Below are 18,937 nucleotides of genomic sequence, written 5' to 3' on the forward strand. Positions count from 1 at the left end.
AACAGAGTGAACCATTCAGGTCCAAGGAAGAAAGTTTGAGTGCATGAGGCAGCCAATGACAATATAAGAGTAAAAGTAATACAGTAGCGTCCGCTGGGATGACCAAGGGGGATAACTCAGCGGATTGACAAGGCGGAACAAGCCTATCAGCTGGCGAGGCATCGAGCTCTCCATGGTTTTTGCCTTGCGTAGATGCGACCTCCCGAAGATATTATCTTGTTCATTCAATAACACAGAGGCGCAATACCAGTACAACACTGGGCATGACGAAAAGAGCATTCGCGTGAGAACCTAAATAAAAGTACTTTTACCCACCAATAGGAATTCTGAAAATATCGCAAATGACAGAAACATCGCCATAATTCTATTTACTATGGGGGCAGGAGACATCACTCATCAAAATAAGATCCACTTCAAACTAATCAAATAGGCAAATGGTACGAAATCTCGCAGTACCATCAACAAGCACACGATCTCTAAACCGTGTGATTTGGCTTTGAATGAAGGTGCAATAAAAGTGCGTTTCAAAGAGGAAGACAACTAACCTGAATGTGGACATTAATAATGCCGTACATGGAAAGAAAGAGAGCATGATAAATATGCGGAACCAGAAGCTGATGCTTTCTGCTATCCTCAAGTAGTCCAAAGGAGAAGATTGTCTTTGGGGTCTTTCGACCAAATAAGCTAACTATCTTGAAAATTAGGAAGAGCACTGGCAGAGCTAGAAGAAAATTTGGCAACTGTCTCCACCGGTAATAACTGAAGGCACCAACGTCCCAAAATTTTTTTTGGAGTAGCATGTACGAAGACCAAGGTACACCAGCGCACCAAACAGGTTGAAATGATGAATTGATTGAATATGGAGTAAGAACTCCAAGCTCATTAGCAAACTCCTCCAATTCCGGACCCGGTTTCTTCGGCAGCATAAAAGATAATGAGGCGGGTTTGGGCAAGGTGGAACAATAGAGGAACCCAGCGTAGTATTGGTATATCAAGTACGGGGAGCTCATGCAAAGAAATATCGCTAAAAGCGCCAGAAAACGATGGAACACAGCCATTGTTGCTGCGGAAACTGGTAGAGGTGAATGTTTGGCAGAACCACGACGACCTTTCCCGTACAGAGACCTCAACTTGTTTACAAGTAGGATAAATTGGAAGAAACAAGGGAATCCACAGTTCACTAATCCATTGCTACGACAGAAAACGGTCATGGAAAGGATTAGGCATCCAGTCACATATTTACATTCATAGGTCCAGATGAGAGCTGATAAGAATAGAAAACTGTACAGGGCTTCGGAGTAAAGTGTGGTGAAGAAAACCGAGGCGGGATTAATCGCAAAGAGAAGGGCAGAAACAACAGACAAGGAGTCACTCATCAACAAGAGCTTGGAAAGACGATACATTTGGACGGTACACAGCAAATTGCAAAAAAAACTCAAAACGACTCCAACAAGAATGGAGTGCGTCCAGAAACTCCATAAGGGCAAGAGGGTGTACGTTAATGAGGAAATAAGTCTCAGGAATATGGGAAAAAGAGGAAAAAATGCGAGAGTGTTTTCAAGGAGGTAACCATTTACAGCTATAAAGTGGAAATAGATCGCATCCCATTTGTGAAACCCATCCAAAGTATACCGAAGCAAACAATCAATCTTGGACGTACAAGAAACTTCCGGTGGTTCAAATGCGTCAGCTCTGTAATTTGGGAGAAGGCTTGAAAGAATCTACAAGTTACAACTCATTAGAATAGCCGGATTCTTACTAAGAGAATTATAACCAACAACTTAACGATGGCCGCAAAAGCAATAAGGTTCTTGCATTCACTCTTCATCACATAACACCAAGCTCAGAAAAAGCTGAAACAAGATTGCGGATGAACCCTTGAATTCACTGAATTTTTATAAAAGAAAGATGATAACCGTTTTTGAATTCAGCCTGCAAAAGCTAAAAGGGCACGCCGCACCAAAACAGTGAAATTAATGAGCTTTAAGCAAAACCACAGAGGCTAAGGCAGTACACTAGGCCTGAGCAGTCTTGAAAAAGCACAATTAACATACCACATTTTCTCAATTTAGTTAGAAAAGGTGACGAAGTCCATTAAAACCAGTGTTAGTGGTAACCCATTGTGAGAATTTCAATAAGGTTATGAGAACTTCTTTGCAGATCCCTCTAGACAAATATGCTAATTTACACTACTTTTTTGCACGGACTAAGAAAAACTTAAAATCACCTCAACGTAGCTTGACATCTGCTTACTTTTGGGACTGTTTTACAAATCAGAATCTTTTCTCGTTACAAAATAATCCAGCAGTCCTTCTTTTGACGTGATTTTTTCAAACTCTACCTAAAGCTAAGAAGCTTGTTTTAATCAACAAGCAATTAACAAAAATGTCTAAAATTATCTTCTGATATTCAAAGCAAGTAATTTTTGGCACCGCAAAATAGCAATAAATAACAAGGTTTTGCCATCTTGTTTTTTTGCTATTGCACACCTTTGCAATTTCAACGCGCTTTGCTTATAATGATCGATAGTCGAGAGGGGCATTCAAGTTTTCTTGCTTTTCTGCGCTTTTTACTAGTGCTTGCTACCCTAGGTATTTCATCCCGCTTAATTGATTTGCCAAATTACACAGTGTCCATCAGTTTTTATTTATGTACTTTGGTCTTGCTATTGGTACACTTATTTTTCACTTAGAAGTTGGTCTAGTCCCTTTTTATTCTGTTGACCTTCTGTGACGTCAGTAAGTTCCCGTTGGATGTAGACCAATGACATTTGGTGCTTTACTCGGCTCCGGCAATCTACTGCTTTTGTTGTTTCGGGTTTGCTATTGCTCAGTTACATTTTACTGTATTACTACGTTGGACCCCATTTTTCGTACTTTGTTGGGGGTATATCTTACTCAGGCCTTGCATGGCTCTTCCTACTTATTTTTTTTTGCACTTGAGTGTTTTTTTTCGAGGGATTTCTTGTCTTTCCTTATCTTCATTGTTTTCCATTTGCGAATTCTTTGTTAGAATTTCAGCGTTACGTCCTAAGTGTTCATAATTTTGACTGGTGAAGAAAAGCAATGTTTCAACCTGTTGCATTTTAATTATTATTTGGTCATGTAGATTGAACTGAAGAAAATGCCAGTGAGTGTTTTATGATTGTTGCTTATTCCTAGGCTCAGGCGTTGTCATAGTAATGGTTTTTACCAAAACGAATTGTGCTTATTTCTTGTAGCACTTGCACACTTTCCAGGACCTGTCTCTGTAATATCTCCCATTGCGATGTCAGAGTCTACGGGTGATTTCGATGAAGTAGGTGTCTGCTCGCTTATTCCTTATTTTCTCGGTGGGATTTATTCTATCTATAATGACCTGCTTTTTTGGCCAGGCTTCTTTTCTCATCTCTCAAATTTCTAATTGCATTCGTGCTTGAATAGTTGCTTATTATTAATCTGTTCTACCCTTGCATTTTGTGCTTGCAATCTTGGTTGTTTGGCTATCTCTGTGAGGAATTGATGCTTTTTAATGCCTTAATAGCAAGTTAAAATTTTATTCTAGTTAGCATCCAAACAATCGTTATCCTGAATTCCATATTTTCATTAATCAGTCGTCTGGTAGAATTGATTCTTAGAGTACTTTGCTCTTGTGCTCATGTGTTTCACACGCGCCTAACAGTAGCAATAATATCACGCTATTTGTCGTTCCAGGTGATTTTTCAGCCCGTATGCTTAAGTTGTTGTGATAATCTTTGAAAACGATAAAACTATTAGCCCAACTTACAGAAGGCACTCGTGGCCTGAGCATATCCACACTTTAATTACGTCTGAGCACTGTCTCTCTTGGGTCATTCTAGGTGTCTTGTTTTGAGCTGCGTCGGCGGAGAAAGCATATCCGCACTCGTTCTGTCGGTGTGGGTCTGGAAAACGCCAAAAACTTACCTCACCCCATTATCTCATCCAAAGTAACTCCTCCGCCTCCCGCTGCCGCGGAGACTCTGTTCAACCACCGCCGTTCAGCTAGTTATAGTGGAACCGGGGAAAATCTCTTTGAGAACGCAACGCGAGCGGTGGAGCAGGCGGAGGAGTTCATGATGCAGCTGTGGGAGCGCGTCGGATGGCGTGTCGTACACTATTCGCACCTGCCTGAATGGCTGCGCGACAACGACTACCTTCACTGGGGGCATCGACCGCAGCTCACCTCTTTTGAGCAGTGCTTTCGCTCCATTTTTCGAATACACACCGAGACGGGTAACATTTGGACCCACCTTATTGGTTCGTCCTCGTTTATTTTTGCGGACGTCGATGACACTGATTGAATTCTAAATTTTTTCACTCTTTGTATGCGTGAGATATCATCGGGCTTATTTATTTTGTGTGTTTTCACAATGACTGGAAAGACGTGTTAAATATGCATGCAGTTAAATTTATCATGTAAGCAGTTTGCCGGAGTTTCCTCCTTTGGGTTATGTTGGTCTTTTGGTTTTCTGGTTTTCTTTGTAAATTTATCTGATAGTTTTCCTGGAGATATCTTCGTAGATGCTAGTCAATCACATTTATGATGAGTGCTTGTCTCCAAAATCTTATGCGCAGTAGTTTAAGCAGCGGCCACTTCGCAGTCTACTGCGATAGTGTGATCTGACATTATAAATTATTCGGCTTTTAGCAAGTTCCATGAGTGATTTTCAGATATTGTATCAATATTTATCGCTCAAATTACTTGTCAGAGCCTAAATGCTGACCTATTTGTTATTCTAGGTTGTTTGTGCTTCCTCGTCCTGTGTATTTCTTTTCTTGTGCACCCTGGTCTGGATTTGCCTTGGGATGAGACCCTCGTAATTACATTTTTCTTCGTCAGCGCCATTCTCGCACTAGGCTTCTCCTGGACCTTCCACACTGTCTACTGTTATTCCGAACCTGTGGGTCGTCTCTTCAGCAAGTAAGTATTCACAACGTCCTTAGTTGATATCATCACCCTCTTTTGACTCCACCTACCCATGCTTATATACATAACTCATAAGATCACTGCACTTTGTATTTTGTTGTCTTCAGCCTCGTAAAACCTTAAGGCGTGCGGAAATCCAAGTTGAGTCCAGCTCAAAACCTTGAAATTTTCTTCGTACATGATTGCCCTAGTCTTAATTATCCCATTATTCGACCCAGAGTCTGTTATTCTACTCACGTCGATTTACTAAGCGTTGAAACTACGCTAAATCCTAGTAGTGGTGACCAATTGTATGAAGTGCCATTTTAGGTTGCATCTATGCATACCCTCATGGTCCACTATAAGCAAGCCCTTTATTGATATGTTTACGTCTTAGGCTGTTGACCCCATTCGTACTTTAGACTTACGACTTGCTTCATAAATTGCTTTATCTACATTAGACCGTAGGCTTCCTTAAGGATACTTTCCTCATATCGATCTAATTCTGACCGAATCTGGTGCGTCATTTCTACGTTTGTATTTCATTGCTCAAATTTCGAGTTGGTAGTGATTAGATTTCAGGATAGTTGATAAATCAAGTGGGGCAGATAACAACGTCTTCAAATTTCCCTATCCAGATGTTAGTGGATATACTTTAGTAACGAGAATTGATACGGTTGTGTCTAGTCCTACTAAGTTATCCCTTATTGTCCACTTTTTAGATTGGATTATATGGGCATCGCTTTATTGATAATCGGATCGTTTGTGCCATGGATACATTACTCATTCTATTGTCATGTCCCCTCCAAAATCGTTTACCTAAGTGGGATCATCATTTTGGGCGTAATTTGCATGGTAATTAGTAGCCAAGATCGCTTTTGTACGCCGAAATACCGCAGCGTCCGTGCAGGTTGGTACCAAGATTCATTTAATTGAGCCTAGATTTGATACAGTCGTTGCAAGAGTTTCTAGATAGAACAATCACTAAAATACTGTACTTGTCGGCTCTGGGAGCCTTTACCTTTATCGTAGTTTTATTTATGTTCTCCATTTCTAGGGTTGTTCCTTAGCCTCGGTCTTTCGGCGGTCGTGCCATTTGTACACTATGTATTCCTGGAGGGATTCTGGAACACCATGAACTCCTCTGGTGTGGGCTGGCTGGTTCTCATGGCCTTCCTCTATATTACCGGTGCTCTGATCTACGCCTTTCGCATTCCTGAGTGTCTCTATCCTGGAAAGTTTGACATTTGGGTAAGTAGGACCTCAGTAAATCAATATGTCCAGCTATTGTTCTTTGGCGGATCTTTTGTCGACTTAAAATGTGCTTGGCATCAGATTGTGTGTTTCTTTTTTACGATTTCTCACACTCTATTAGGTCTTTTTTACAACCAATATCGCTTTTCAATTACGTGTCCTTTCAAGCCACTTTTGTGGATGCTTTGGTTTTCGACCTTTTAGTTCCAAAGTCACCAGATCTTCCACGTCTTCGTAGTTTTGGCTGCACTGGTCCACCTGAATAGCATTCTGGAGATTGCAGAGTATCGTCATTCGAGGCGTGAATGCTATACTCGTCCGTAGATTCGCAAGCATTCCATTCTTCACTTCACATAATTTACGTTATTAAAATAACTTTTTTGTACTCAAGGTGAACGGTATTTAATAATATTTGCTTATATAAACAAGGTTCTCTATTATCATGCTTCGTTCATTGAGTGGGTTGGATGTCGTTCTCAGCTGTGGTGGACAAGACTATGAATAGTGGAAAATATTAACTTCATTTCATCGAGGTTATTTACTGGTGAGAAATCACCCTGCTCGAGGGCAAATTATGAATGGTACTCTGGCCTGACTGAAGATGACCCATTTATCGTTTCTGGGACTAAAAGTCCACCTTAAAGACCCAAAGTATTTTCTCTGAGTTTTATCTCTCTACAGTGCTAGGTGGGGCTTCATCGGCGCGGACCTTGTGGCTATTAGTACGCGGTATACCTGTTTTTGACCCTAAGGTAGTTGATCTCCAAAGATGAATCCTGTTATGTTTGTAGAGCGGAAATACACAATCAGCTATGCATAGCAAGTAGACTACAATAGTGAGTTCGTACGTTATCAATCACATGTCATGATTTCCACAATATTGAACTCCAACAGACCTCCGAGGAGGATTTTGAAGGTGCGGAAAGGTCTGCTGAGATGCAGGCAGAATACTGACCATTGCAACAGCCACATTGAGGAAGCACAGCGGTGAGGCCTCAGAGAGGACCGGTACCTGCACCATGGCAATCCAATAAAGGCTTTACATTTTGCAGTCCCGGTTGTTCCCGAGGATACAAATTGAAAGTAGTCGCTGACACCCTATCCATGGGTAAAATGACTTCTCAGTTGTTTAGGGTATTTTTCAATACGTCTTCGATCACCCGGATGCCTAATTCTCCACATATCGCACTCTTTCAACGGCATGACCTCTGGACCACACCAGTAGTCTCCTAACCCCTCTTCAGATTAGTAATATAGTTTCTTCCATAATACTGTGACTTCGTAGGACCTCAGAGAAGACTCGGGGAGCTACAATACTTCTGCTCCACCCTATGGGCTTTGAGGTATCCCAACAGTCTACCAACTATTCTGTACTTTAGTAATATTTTTCTTTCCTAATGCGTTGGCTTATTTCAGCTTCAGCAAAGACTCAAGATGCCAAAAGCGTGCTCAGGAAACTCTTCCGGATTAATAACCCAAAACACGATTTCTATCGCCGTAGAACCCCTAGGATTCCCCAGCCTACTGGCATGACCCGGTTGCCAGCTTATCTGGAGGAGGTACAATGGTAGAGCACCTAAGTGACTCCCTTACCAAAACCGATAGTTAAACACATAACCAACGTTTCACATGACTCTTAAAAGCAACGACTAAAATCAAGTGAGAAAATGTAGAATTTTGGAGTACACCCGGTTAAGGCGAAGAAAACACACGTACTTGCGATAGTTAGCAATGCTATGACAAAATAATGGTAGATATTTACGTAACTAGTTTTATTGTGGGAGAAAATAGCCATCTCGGTGCACTGGAGATGTCAAGAGAATGCTTGTATTGACTCACACTGACAATAGAAGTGGCGAATATTTGGTGACTAAAGGAGGCGAGTTGGTTACGGTCGCTGCCCCCGATAATTATTTGTTAATCTTCATGTTGATTACTTTAGTTAAAAAGCAGTGGATCTGTCCTCTGACAAATATGAATATGATATTTCCAAAGTTATCATTAAAAGTGCGTAAGACTTGTTAGTCAAATGCGTGATGGGTATCACCATGATGGATTTTTAATTTATTCCGAACTGAAGTTATGCATTCACGCCTGCTTTGTCACCTAACCAAAACTTTTTAAGGAATTATATGTTGATAATAATAAAACCATTTAGTCACGTTATGTAAACCAATCAGTTCGGAGGTCATTCTGTTGGATCTCAGGTTGGTTCCATTAATTATCGCGATATGGGCGTGGAGGGTGTTTTGCATTTGTATGGGTGTTCTTTCAACGTGTATAACGTCATTTTCGTCTTCATTTGGGGCCTTTTCTTATGGGAAACTTACTTAAATCTCCGGCAACTCAAAGTTGCCAAAGAAGTTACAAAATCTCCTGAGGAGATAAAGTGTTTGATGAACGATGCCGATTTTGACAAATCTCGGCGCTACGCCATCGATAAACTGAATTTCGATATTGTTAGTGGCTTCTACAACATACTTTCTATGTCTGTAATTTTGCATTTCCAACTAATTGCTTGGGCTTGGTACAAATCCAAGGAACACATGCTCTTTATCTGCTCGCATACTCCCTGGTCGTTTGGTGTTACGGAGAGAAGTGAGATCTCATTTTCCCTGCTCTTTACTGTTTATGTTGCTCTTTTTCAATTTTTTGAATCACTTCCTTGGAGTTATTACCGTCTCTTCGTTGTCGAGGAGCGCTATGGATTCAATAAACAAACGGTCGGCTTTTTCATAAAAGACAGACTGAAGGCCCTTGTCGTTGGTTTGGTCATTGGTTTACCGATTATTTCTGTGCTCATCTGGATCATCAAGGCTGGTGGACGCCACTTTTATATTTATGCATACGGATTTACATTTATCGTCTCCATTATCATAATGTTTGTCTACCCCGAGTTCATTGCTCCAATTTTCGATCGCTACGAACGCTTTCCTGATTGTGAATTGAGGACAAAAATAGAGGAGTTGGCTGCCAGTATTGATTTCCCACTAAAGAAGCTTTTTGTTGTGGAAGGTTCAAAGCGTAGCTCTCACAGCAATGCCTATTTCTATGGTTTTGGGAAGAATAAGAGGATTGTCCTTTTCGATACCTTAATAAGAGGGTTTAAGATGTCAGGTGCCGAGTCGGATTCAAGTGAAAGTGCTGATAAAACCTCTGATGAGGCTCAAAATCGCGGTTGTGGTGACGATGAAGAAATTCTGGCCGTGCTTGCTCATGAACTCGGACATTGGAAACTGAAGCACGTGACATTCAACCTAGTCATTGCACAAATTAACATATTTTTCATGTTTTTTGCATTTGGCCAGTTGGTAAGCGTCGATCAACTATTCGTCGATTTCGGACTTCCTCCTTCGGCTGCGCCCATGCTGATTCGCTTAATTGTTGTTTTCCAATTTATTTTTATGCCCTACAGCTCCGTTTTGGAATTTTTATTGACGATGCTTTCTCGGAAATTCGAGTTTCAGGCAGATGCTTTCGCGGTAAGCCTCAAGTCAGGAGAAAAACTTAAAAGCGCTTTATTGATGTTGACGAAGGACAATCTTTCATTCCCTGTTTACGATTGGTTATATTCAATGTGTAATCACTCCCATCCGCCTATTACTGAAAGAATGGTGGCTATCGATGCTGAAATGGGGAAGAAGAAGTAGTATTTTCCTGTATATCATTGCTAGGGCTGTTCTGTTCAATAAAAGTTTTGCATCATAGAAGCAAGTCTTTTGCTGAAATGGATTTCGCCTTTTAACCCCGCAATACCGTTTAAAGACTAATGGCTTAAAAATGAAGTTCTTGTTTTGTGTAGAGTGTCATTTCACCGCTGTAAGGTTTAACTGTTGTTAAGCCAGTATGGACATAACACAAAATAAAGACTGCTTGATGTTAGGGGGTACACTTTTGTGCTGTTGGTTGTTTCATGAATTTATATTGATACCATTGTGCGTAGGCTCGTTCTTGTGACGTTATGGAGCGTATTAAGAGTGGAATAGGTAATGGCATGAATGGTAAAGCAATCTGTTTAGACTATTAGCATGTACTGCCTCCGTGACTAGTCTGTGTATTTGCCACGTGAATCGACAGCACAATTAGCAGTGTGATGCGTAGCATGGCGCCTGTTTCACTTAGCTAAGTATGTAGTCTTAGACCACCAAGGGTTTCGCATAGTGAGAATATTCTTAAGAAAGTGCTAGAGGGTTACAGACGTTCCATGCCTGAAATTCATTCCAAAACTTATTTTATCTTGCCAAAATTTTTTGGTGCCCCAATGACACCAACGGTGAAAGCGCATTATCAAGGGTATGCCACTTATACAATCACATATGCCTTTCTCTGCTAGAACTTACTTGAAGTTAGTTAAGCTTTACCAATGCTGAGGTGTTTGGTAGGGATCATAGTGAAAAAAGGGACTGTAGGATGTCACTAACTCCACTGCGTATTGATTCGCATCGTGTGGAACGCTCGTTTCAATCTCACTTTGCATCGTTTTTTTTCACTTTTAAACGATAACTCTTTTCATGGTGCTTTTTTTAGATTTCAGAATATCAATAAGTGAACGTTAAATGCTGCCTGAACAGAATAACTCGTCTTTGGACACGGCGGGGGATAACGCAGGTAAACTGGAGAAGAACTCGTCGTCGTTACGCCTAATCGTGGCGTGCGCTGTTGGTTGCATTGCTACCTCCGTGATGTACACACTAGTGCCGTTTGTGTCGCCTGCATTTCGCCGAATTTGTTTACCCTACGTGCCTGCAACTTCAAAACAACTGACACTCGTGGCTCAGCTGCTTTGGCTTGCTGAGACCCGCGCACACAGACGCATTGGAAGTATTCTTGATATTGGGAGCGGGGATGGTCGTGTCGTAAGTATCCCTCATACTATTTTCATCCCACATAAACTGTTCTATTTCCATCATTTCTATACATTCAATCAGCGACTAATTACCTTTGTATGTTTTTAGTGGAATTTCAAAACTACCTTTGTTTCAGGTGAATTTTTAATGCTTCAACTGGAGGAGTTTCACTCGTAGCAGCAATCTGCTACTCATACAGATAATCTGTAGACGGACAAATTCAATTTACCTTCATCTACCTCCCGAAATTTGAAAAACGCATTAATTTTAATGGATAAAATGAATGAATTATTTAGTTACGTGTAACTTTATGTCACACTGATTGAGTAAATGGCAAGTTGGGGAAGAACATCAACAACTTCCCTAACTTTTTTGTTGCATGTTTTATTGTTTGATTAATTTGGTTCAAGCTTTTCTTAAACGCTTAAATGGAAGTATTTGCAGCATAAATAACGATCGTTTTGCTTAAATAGTCCATACTTTTGGTAAGCAGTCAGGTCGGTGCTGTCAGTGTCAGACTGAATTCGTGACTTTGTTATCGCTTCCTGCCACAGGTTCTGAGCCTGCTGGTTGACAAACGCCTAACGAGCCTGACCACAGCGGCCGGAGTGGAGCTGAACAGGCCGCTTGTGTGGTGGTCGCGTCTCGCGGCCTGGCGACAGAATCATAGCGACAAAGCGAGCTTCCATTGTCATGACCTCTGGACCTTTGACGTCTCTCCCTTTCAAAGTGTCGTCGTCTTTGGTGTCGATACTATGGTACCTCATTCCTCTTCTCCGTGCTCCACACCCTATCCGCAAAACGCCATAGTGTCTGCATTGCAAGTATTCTGTGTCCTCGTTCTTGGTGTTTTCACAGTAACTAATATTTGTACACTTAATTATGTGTTCACCGCAACAATCTTTGATACCGACAAAATCGTTTTTAGGTTATTTGGTTCTAATTTTGTGGGGAGTAGCCATCCTTCCTAAAGTTGGTGGAAACTTGTCATTTCTATCTTCAGTGTACCATTGAAATGCACAAAACTGAATTCAGTCTCGGAATGCAAGTAAAAAGGTGTTGTGTTTGATCAAAGAGCGGTCTTTTCGGTTGCACATAACACTGCATATGTGCTAGGTGTAATCGGCAGGACCTTTGTAGTACTAGCCAAATAACGGCAATTGTAATGAATACTGTGCTAAAATTTCCTAAAAATAACGAATTCCAGAAGACTTTATGAACTAGATCGAACTGCAAAAAGCTTTTTATTGCCTTGTGCATGATGAGCGGTTGGTGGGTACGCTCAATACCTTCTGAAAAGTTCATTCCTTATACCTTCTTTTTAATAGCGCTTGTTTTGAGGTCGAACGTTCTTTTCCACGTACTGAATAGTGGCTCATCTAACGTTTCAATACAACACGCTACCCCCACTAGGCATTCAGCTCTCGTGTCATGCATTGAGCGCAATGCTCTTCAATTTTTGGGTTGATAATGCATGTTTTGTTTCTTGTTGTAATTGACATTATGCATGTTTGGGCAATCGGCAGTTAGATTTTTTACAAATAGAGACGCTTTCACTACCCAAATCAACAGAGTCCCCAGCATTACTTTTCAGTTTACCAACTTATGTTCATGCCTTACTTTTGTACGAACACAATATAGTCGTTCCCGATCATAGATAGCTATTCTTATCTACTTTGCTAGTTTAATAGCAAACTTCCATTTCCTTGTCATTTAACGATGTTTACAGTAATGCTAACCGAGACGCTTGTTTGTGGCAGACATCATCAATCAAACGTGAAGAACTGTAGCAATATTTCATTTACTACTAACTAACAGTTCAATGGTTTTGTACGTACCATATGCCACATAACTACTTAGCGCATCCTTATGTAAACCCTAGATGAAGCCGCTGGAGGAAAAGTTGCTGAATGAATTGAGTGGGAATCCAGTGATAGTGGCGTGCCGATTTCCCCTCCCAACCCTTCCGCTCTATAGCAAACTTGGCTCAGGGCCCGACGCTGCTTATCTTTATCTTCCAAAGCTAAATGGCAAGTCTTAAATTGCAACTTTATCGTTTGCTCATTTTTTGTACAATTGGGACCTCCGTCGTTATGTGTTACTTAAAGGCAACCCTTTTGGATCACTTTGTAGTTTTCATTCGTAAATCGTTAATTGAATTCCCACATTATAAACCCCTGCAAATATGCTCGTGGGATTGAAAGCCAAGTGGCTGATAGTGGTGACAAACATGTCATAATCCATGTGTGATTGTTGCATTCATTGTCATAGCCTGATTATAGCACTGATCCATATTGATAAGCTAATCGTCAGCATAATAGGGTCAAACGTTTGCATCGTAGCATTTTTACGTAACCAGAGTGTAAATTGTTTCCCTACTAAATTATTGACTATTAACTCCACCGTTCTTAAGAAAAATACCAAGAACAAGAGCTTTCATACTGCAATACCACTATTCATCCAAACACAAAGGCGCGATTCGAATGGAGCGAGTCTTCCATTTTGAGTGGTAACCTGTGCGTCATGTATTTAACAAGTACAACATAAAGTTGCGGTGTTATTTAGTAAGCACTTCGATTTTAATGCTTCATACGTTAGAAGAACACTATTAACTCTGGTTCATGACACGAACGTCTCGGCGAAGCGAATATTTTGTGTAATTTATGTAATTCCAAGGGAGTCGGAGTCGTCCGGTCTATTTGTCTTTGGCCTGCCTACGTGTACTCATTGAAAAGTATGATGAACAGGAGCATTTCTTTAGCAAACGGTATTGCATCCCCTTGAGTCTCTCGGGGCTGTAATATGGAATGCCAATAGAAAAAGTAGGTGACTGTTATGGCACAAAAGGGACGGGGGCTATAGGCACGGCGGAAGGGACATTCCACCAAAACAGAAGTACGGCTAAAAGTACTTTTAAACTGATGGTGGTGCACTGCGTAACTCCCCATTTGAACGTCGTCCCTACCATCCCCTTGAACCCCATTCTTATTCGGTCATAACGAATCCTTCCATTAATAGTGAGTGATTGCGAAGTAGGATCAAAAGTGAGATAAATTTGTTAAAAATTGTCTTCGCTCTATTGCTGACCGTTGTGCCCGAATTAAGGAGTGCGTCAGACGTCGTCGCCGCTTCATCACTTCTAAAATCTGCCTCCGCGGATTCAGTCACTCATAGCCGACATACCTTCGGTGCCGATTGCATTTACTTAACATTCAGAGACATCAAATGTGTTGGTTAAGAACATTTGCAACTAAATTATAGAAAGGCCGAGAGGATAAATGCATAAATGGGTGATGGTGCCGCAGAGATTGAGGAGCCCGTTCGGTCAAGCATGCATTTCGGAAAAATGCTAGCAAACCACAACTATATTTTCTAAAACGGCAAACCATTCTCACACCACGCGAATAAAAAGTATTCTCTATTCTACCTTTTTATTTTAAGGTTCTGAATTCAGAGATACGGGGAGGAACACCGACTTCAGCACGATACAAACACACGGATGAAAACTCCAGTTCTGCTAGTTGTGTTGGTTAAGTTAATGTAAGGTTTCTCAGAGTTAGGAGTCAGTGTGTAATTAATCCACTGTGAGAAATTAATAAATTTGGAAATATGGCGTCCCGAGCCTAATTTGAGTCTTACTGAGCCGAAGTAGTATAGGTGTCCATATACTACTAAGTATGGAAGAGTCGGGAGACTAAGGCCATGGTCGGAAGATAGCGTGCGGAGTGGAAGTGCAATCTGCGTAGGCTGGGGTGTTTGGGTTTGCTGCACACATTTCTGCAGTTCCAGTTCACTGTAGAGAACCGGCAATTTAGAGCATGCGGAAAACAATATGCGTGTAGGAGAGTCCCATTCGCGGCATTCGTGGCTGACATTCCAAAACTTCTTCACTGACTAACTTCAAGAAGAATGACATTTTCACGGTTCCCGTACGAGTTTTACAGTCTAGATTGGCACTCCTCTTTCCAATTTCCCCGAGTTAAATAGATTAATTAATTTGTAATTTTTACTTTTGCGTTTCAGAATGGTCATGCAGTAAATGGCTTAGGCAGTGGTTCAAGTATCTGATTGTTCGAATGTACCAAGATTATAATTGAAATCCAGGGTTCTTCCTTTGAGTTTCGGGTCTTGGGCGTCATTTCCCGCGTAAGCGGGTCTTCGTTTTCGAGAAGTGAATATTTTTATGACCGAACCCACATTTCCTATTTCTTTCTCTTTTTCTAGTCTTGTGCTTCCAGACTATCAAGGTATAATGGGTTGTGTGTGGGCAAGTTAACTGAATATTTCATGATTTGTGTTCCCAATTTAACATTTTTTTTGTTTCTTAGCTCTACCGCGTGCTTTACGTAATGTCTAGTTAATGTTTTAGTTCTCTTTTGTCATACTTCATTGGTGATATGCGTCAGGCTTATTTTCCGCTTTCGGATCCATCTTCTACTTCATTTAAGCTCGTTTTCTCTTTTTAACAATATGCGCATCCGTGAGGGAAAAAGGTTTTGCCTAGCTGGCGCGATTTATGGGCTTTTCTAGTGGGTCTTTGATCTGTCATTTGGATTATTGTATTTTGCTCCCAACTTTTCAACATTATTTTGCCAAACCGCCATATTGTTCAATCTAACCTTATGCTACGAAGGAATTACGCATTTGTTTTTTTGAAACTCACGTTTTATTTGCTACATATTTCCGATGGTATAGCTGCTAGACTTCCATCAGTTTCCATCCGTTTAGTTCCCGTGAGTATGGTTATTAGTAAGCAATAACTTCATTGTCCCCCATAGCACATGACATGCTTTTGTTTCCAATATTAAATTGTCTCCTCTACACGTTGTTGTAGATTCTGCATGGATTCTGAAATATCTATCAATTAAGACTGTTGGTTTATTTAGTCAATTTTGCTTGCATGAATGCGTGCGAAATTGAGATTTAGGCTTGTAGCAGTATCTTGTGTGTCTGGAGAATTTTTTGTGTTCATGTAATCGTCGTTTACGTAAAACAAGTGGAAATTATGGTTTATTCTACGTTCTTCTGTGCGTGAGAAGGCGCAAGACATGTGCTAATGAACTTTACTTGGGGGTAGTACTAAGTTAAAGATTGGTCAGGAACAGTGTCCAAGGGCTCGTGGAAGCCCACTTTTTCACCATCAGGGCTTGCAATATTTTGGATGAAGTTGCGGTTTTTAATTCTTACTCTGACACTATTTGTGGTCGCAAATTGATTTTAGCCTTAACTTTTAAACGAGTTTATATGCACAACATTTCCGATTCCATTAGGTGTAAACACTCCATTCGTTTGTAGTCCTTTGATTCGATCATTTTAACTTCAAGACTGTCACCTAATAGGTCGAATGATCCCACGAAAATACCGACATCTAAGCGGCACTCTTAGTTCGTGAAATATCGTTAGCTCCATCGCAGAAGCACACACTGGAAGCTCCATAATTTGGTCCCTTATGCTTGCTTATTCATTTGCTTTTTAGTTGGTACGAGAATTTGCTGTACATGCCAATGTTATCCACAATATATCCCCAATTTCGTGGTCTTTCAATTGTTCTCGCTAGTACTTCAAGTATACGACAGATAATTCTATCGCAGTGTGTTAGTTTATATTGGCAGATGCACCTATAAGTCTCTGTAACTTTTAGAAACTTCAGTTTACTGTCTTAAATCCGAATGTGCCTGAAGATCTTGATTATAATTTATTTCCATCAGTCGGCTCTTTCGTCGAGGCTCTAGCTAAGATTAAGTCAGAAGGAGCGTTGAAGCGGCTAAGAAAGGTAACTCAAAGTAATGCAATTGTTAATTTTCTAGCCAACCGATTTGGTGATAACAGCTGACACGGTCATTGCCCTTGAGGGTAAGGTAATGGGCAAACCGAAGCACATGGCGGATGCCTTAGAGACGCTTTTTAAGTAATTTACTCATTTTCATTTATGGTTTTCAGACTGAATGGCAAAAGGCATGAAGTATTTACGGGGGTTGGTCTTGCATGGCTTGATCGAATGGACAACAACTTACTCGTCTACGACAGCTTCACGGAACAAACCACCGTGCAGATGGGCAAGCTCGATGAGCGTGCTCTTGAGGCATACGTTGGAACGCAGGAGCCCCTGTAAGTGGTATTTCTCTTTTCGACAAGAATGCACCCTTAGTGAAATTCCACGACATTACATTGATGTAATGTTATTTTTCATTTACTCCAATGGTGTCAGATTCATGTTTTACTTCTTTTAGTACATTGATGAGATGTTAAGCTTAAGTAGAGGCTTTAATCCAAAAAAAGCGAAACCAAGACAAAGCTGTACATTGGAAGGCCTTTTTTGGCAAATTCGTTCTCCGATATTTTACAACTGGTAATGCCACCTATTGCCTTCATTCGATCTCAGTTTTGACTTGGCTACAAATTCCAGGGATGAATTCGACTTCCCAGCCTTCGGTTATTCTAAGTGGCTCCTTCAAATATAAGAAACTAGAACTGCTTTCTTTTCATTTGACGTTTTTGAGGTTGAAACATTCACAAGAGTTGTTAATGTTGTGGTGCTGTGTACGTATCTTCAAAGTACTCGACCAATTTACTGCAATAGGGTAGACTTTTACCAGAATTTCCCGGGTAAGCGCCTGCCTTAGGATTTTCTTGTTACTTCTATATCCAGGCAATGTTTTAGTGCAGTTCCTTTCGAACTGTGATTTGCAACTATCATTCCAAATTTTCTCGTTGTAAATTTGCGGTACTGTTGAGGATGCCATTTCTCAACTTAGAACAATTTTTATGTGAACAGCTTCATCCTTATTTGATCCGTAAGTACATCAATTCAAGTAATATGTTACATTTATGGTAACCTCACTTGCAAGGTGGCTTTATTAGCGTCAGTTTTTGCTTTCTTTAGGCTTCTTTTCGTCCTAGTCATTTTCAACAAGTGTTGAATAAAAACTGCGCTAGCTGGATAAATGCTTCTCAAGCTCTTGTGATAGAGTCAAGGAATAATGACGATTAAAGTGTTTATTTGTTTTTTATTTCGAAATTGACTCGTATTAGCCCATTGAACTTGTTACCATGACCCGCAATTCGTGATGATATTTGATAGTAAAATGTGTGGATGGCAAGTTCTCTTTGTGCGCTTTGCGTGAGGGAAAATTTTATCTGCAAAGTTATATCTGATGTATTATTGCCAACATAAGCAGTTTTAATGTATTTGTACAATCGAGTGGAAAATATCGTGAAAGGTTTTGATTTAGTACTTAAGGAGGCTTGCGTGCAGTAAATCCCCCAAATGATGTGGCAACGCCTTTGCCGAAGTTGGCATTGGCCTGAGTGTGTGTTGATTCTTTGGCTAACTCCTTACACTTCCTTCCTTGCTTAGGGGAAAAGCAGGCAGCTACGGTTACCAAGGTGTTGGTGTGAGTCTGATCGAGCGTATAGAAGGGGACTACTTCAATGCTCTGGGCTTGCCGGTCTTCCGGCTTTGCCAGTACGTCAACCGTCGAAGGGGCTTTTTACTGGACGATGACAATCCCCCAATTAAAACACGGCTCACCTGATATCTATCCATTGGGATGCATTTCCGTTTTTATTTCAACCTATTTTGTCCAGCACACCGATTCTATTGTACGAATAGGAAAAAATAATTTGTTCACCTACTTTTTTTCATTCAGTGGATCATGATTTCTGTCTTGGGAACCTCGAAAATCAAGTTGACATTCGTTCCCACCTTGTGCTTGTGATCACATATGGGACGATTTTTCGAATCGCAGTAAATAGCATCGACATTAGCATCTTGTCTCACCGGCTACAATTGGGTCGCTATTGTTACCTGAGAGAGGGTTGGTGTAATTTCGGAATCCCGGTTTTGTAGTGAAATCTTGTTTGGCATGCTTTGGAGTGTTTAGATGGAAGTGGGTGGGCGTGTGCTGTCTCACACCTGATATAACAGCGCT

The 18,937-nt window shown here is 40.8% G+C and overlaps 4 protein-coding genes across 4 annotated transcripts; 3 read left to right on the forward strand and 1 right to left on the reverse strand. All coding sequences in view use genetic code 11, as the record gives it.

Moving 5' to 3' along the window:
• Positions 1–15: 15 nt before the first annotated feature.
• EGR_02999 (GPI mannosyltransferase 2) lies at positions 16–1,828 on the reverse strand (the record flags this gene model as incomplete). Its single annotated transcript, XM_024492248.1, has 4 exons — positions 16–291; positions 546–1,024; positions 1,244–1,721; positions 1,760–1,828. 4 exons carry the CDS (start codon positions 1,826–1,828, stop codon positions 16–18), a joined length of 1,302 nt encoding a protein of 433 aa, XP_024353443.1.
• A 690-nt stretch (positions 1,829–2,518) lies between these two features.
• Positions 2,519–6,483, forward strand: EGR_03000 (ADIPOR-like receptor; the record flags this gene model as incomplete). Its single annotated transcript, XM_024492249.1, has 7 exons — positions 2,519–2,591; positions 3,221–3,297; positions 3,839–4,256; positions 4,740–4,920; positions 5,628–5,815; positions 5,963–6,156; positions 6,364–6,483. The coding sequence occupies 7 exons, from the start codon at positions 2,519–2,521 to the stop codon at positions 6,481–6,483; spliced, it is 1,251 nt and encodes a 416-aa protein (XP_024353444.1).
• A 1,497-nt stretch (positions 6,484–7,980) lies between these two features.
• On the forward strand, positions 7,981–9,809 carry EGR_03001 (CAAX prenyl protease; the record flags this gene model as incomplete). Its single annotated transcript, XM_024492250.1, has 2 exons — positions 7,981–8,166; positions 8,340–9,809. 2 exons carry the CDS (start codon positions 7,981–7,983, stop codon positions 9,807–9,809), a joined length of 1,656 nt encoding a protein of 551 aa, XP_024353445.1.
• A 906-nt stretch (positions 9,810–10,715) lies between these two features.
• Positions 10,716–18,541, forward strand: EGR_03002 (Maf-like protein; the record flags this gene model as incomplete). Its single annotated transcript, XM_024492251.1, has 6 exons — positions 10,716–11,015; positions 11,561–11,764; positions 16,648–16,779; positions 16,814–16,914; positions 16,947–17,114; positions 18,364–18,541. The coding sequence occupies 6 exons, from the start codon at positions 10,716–10,718 to the stop codon at positions 18,539–18,541; spliced, it is 1,083 nt and encodes a 360-aa protein (XP_024353446.1).
• Positions 18,542–18,937: the final 396 nt, after the last annotated feature.

This window comes from Echinococcus granulosus (genome assembly GCF_000524195.1).
Source record: "Echinococcus granulosus chromosome Unknown EG_S00014, whole genome shotgun sequence".
Lineage (NCBI taxonomy): Eukaryota > Metazoa > Platyhelminthes > Cestoda > Cyclophyllidea > Taeniidae > Echinococcus > Echinococcus granulosus.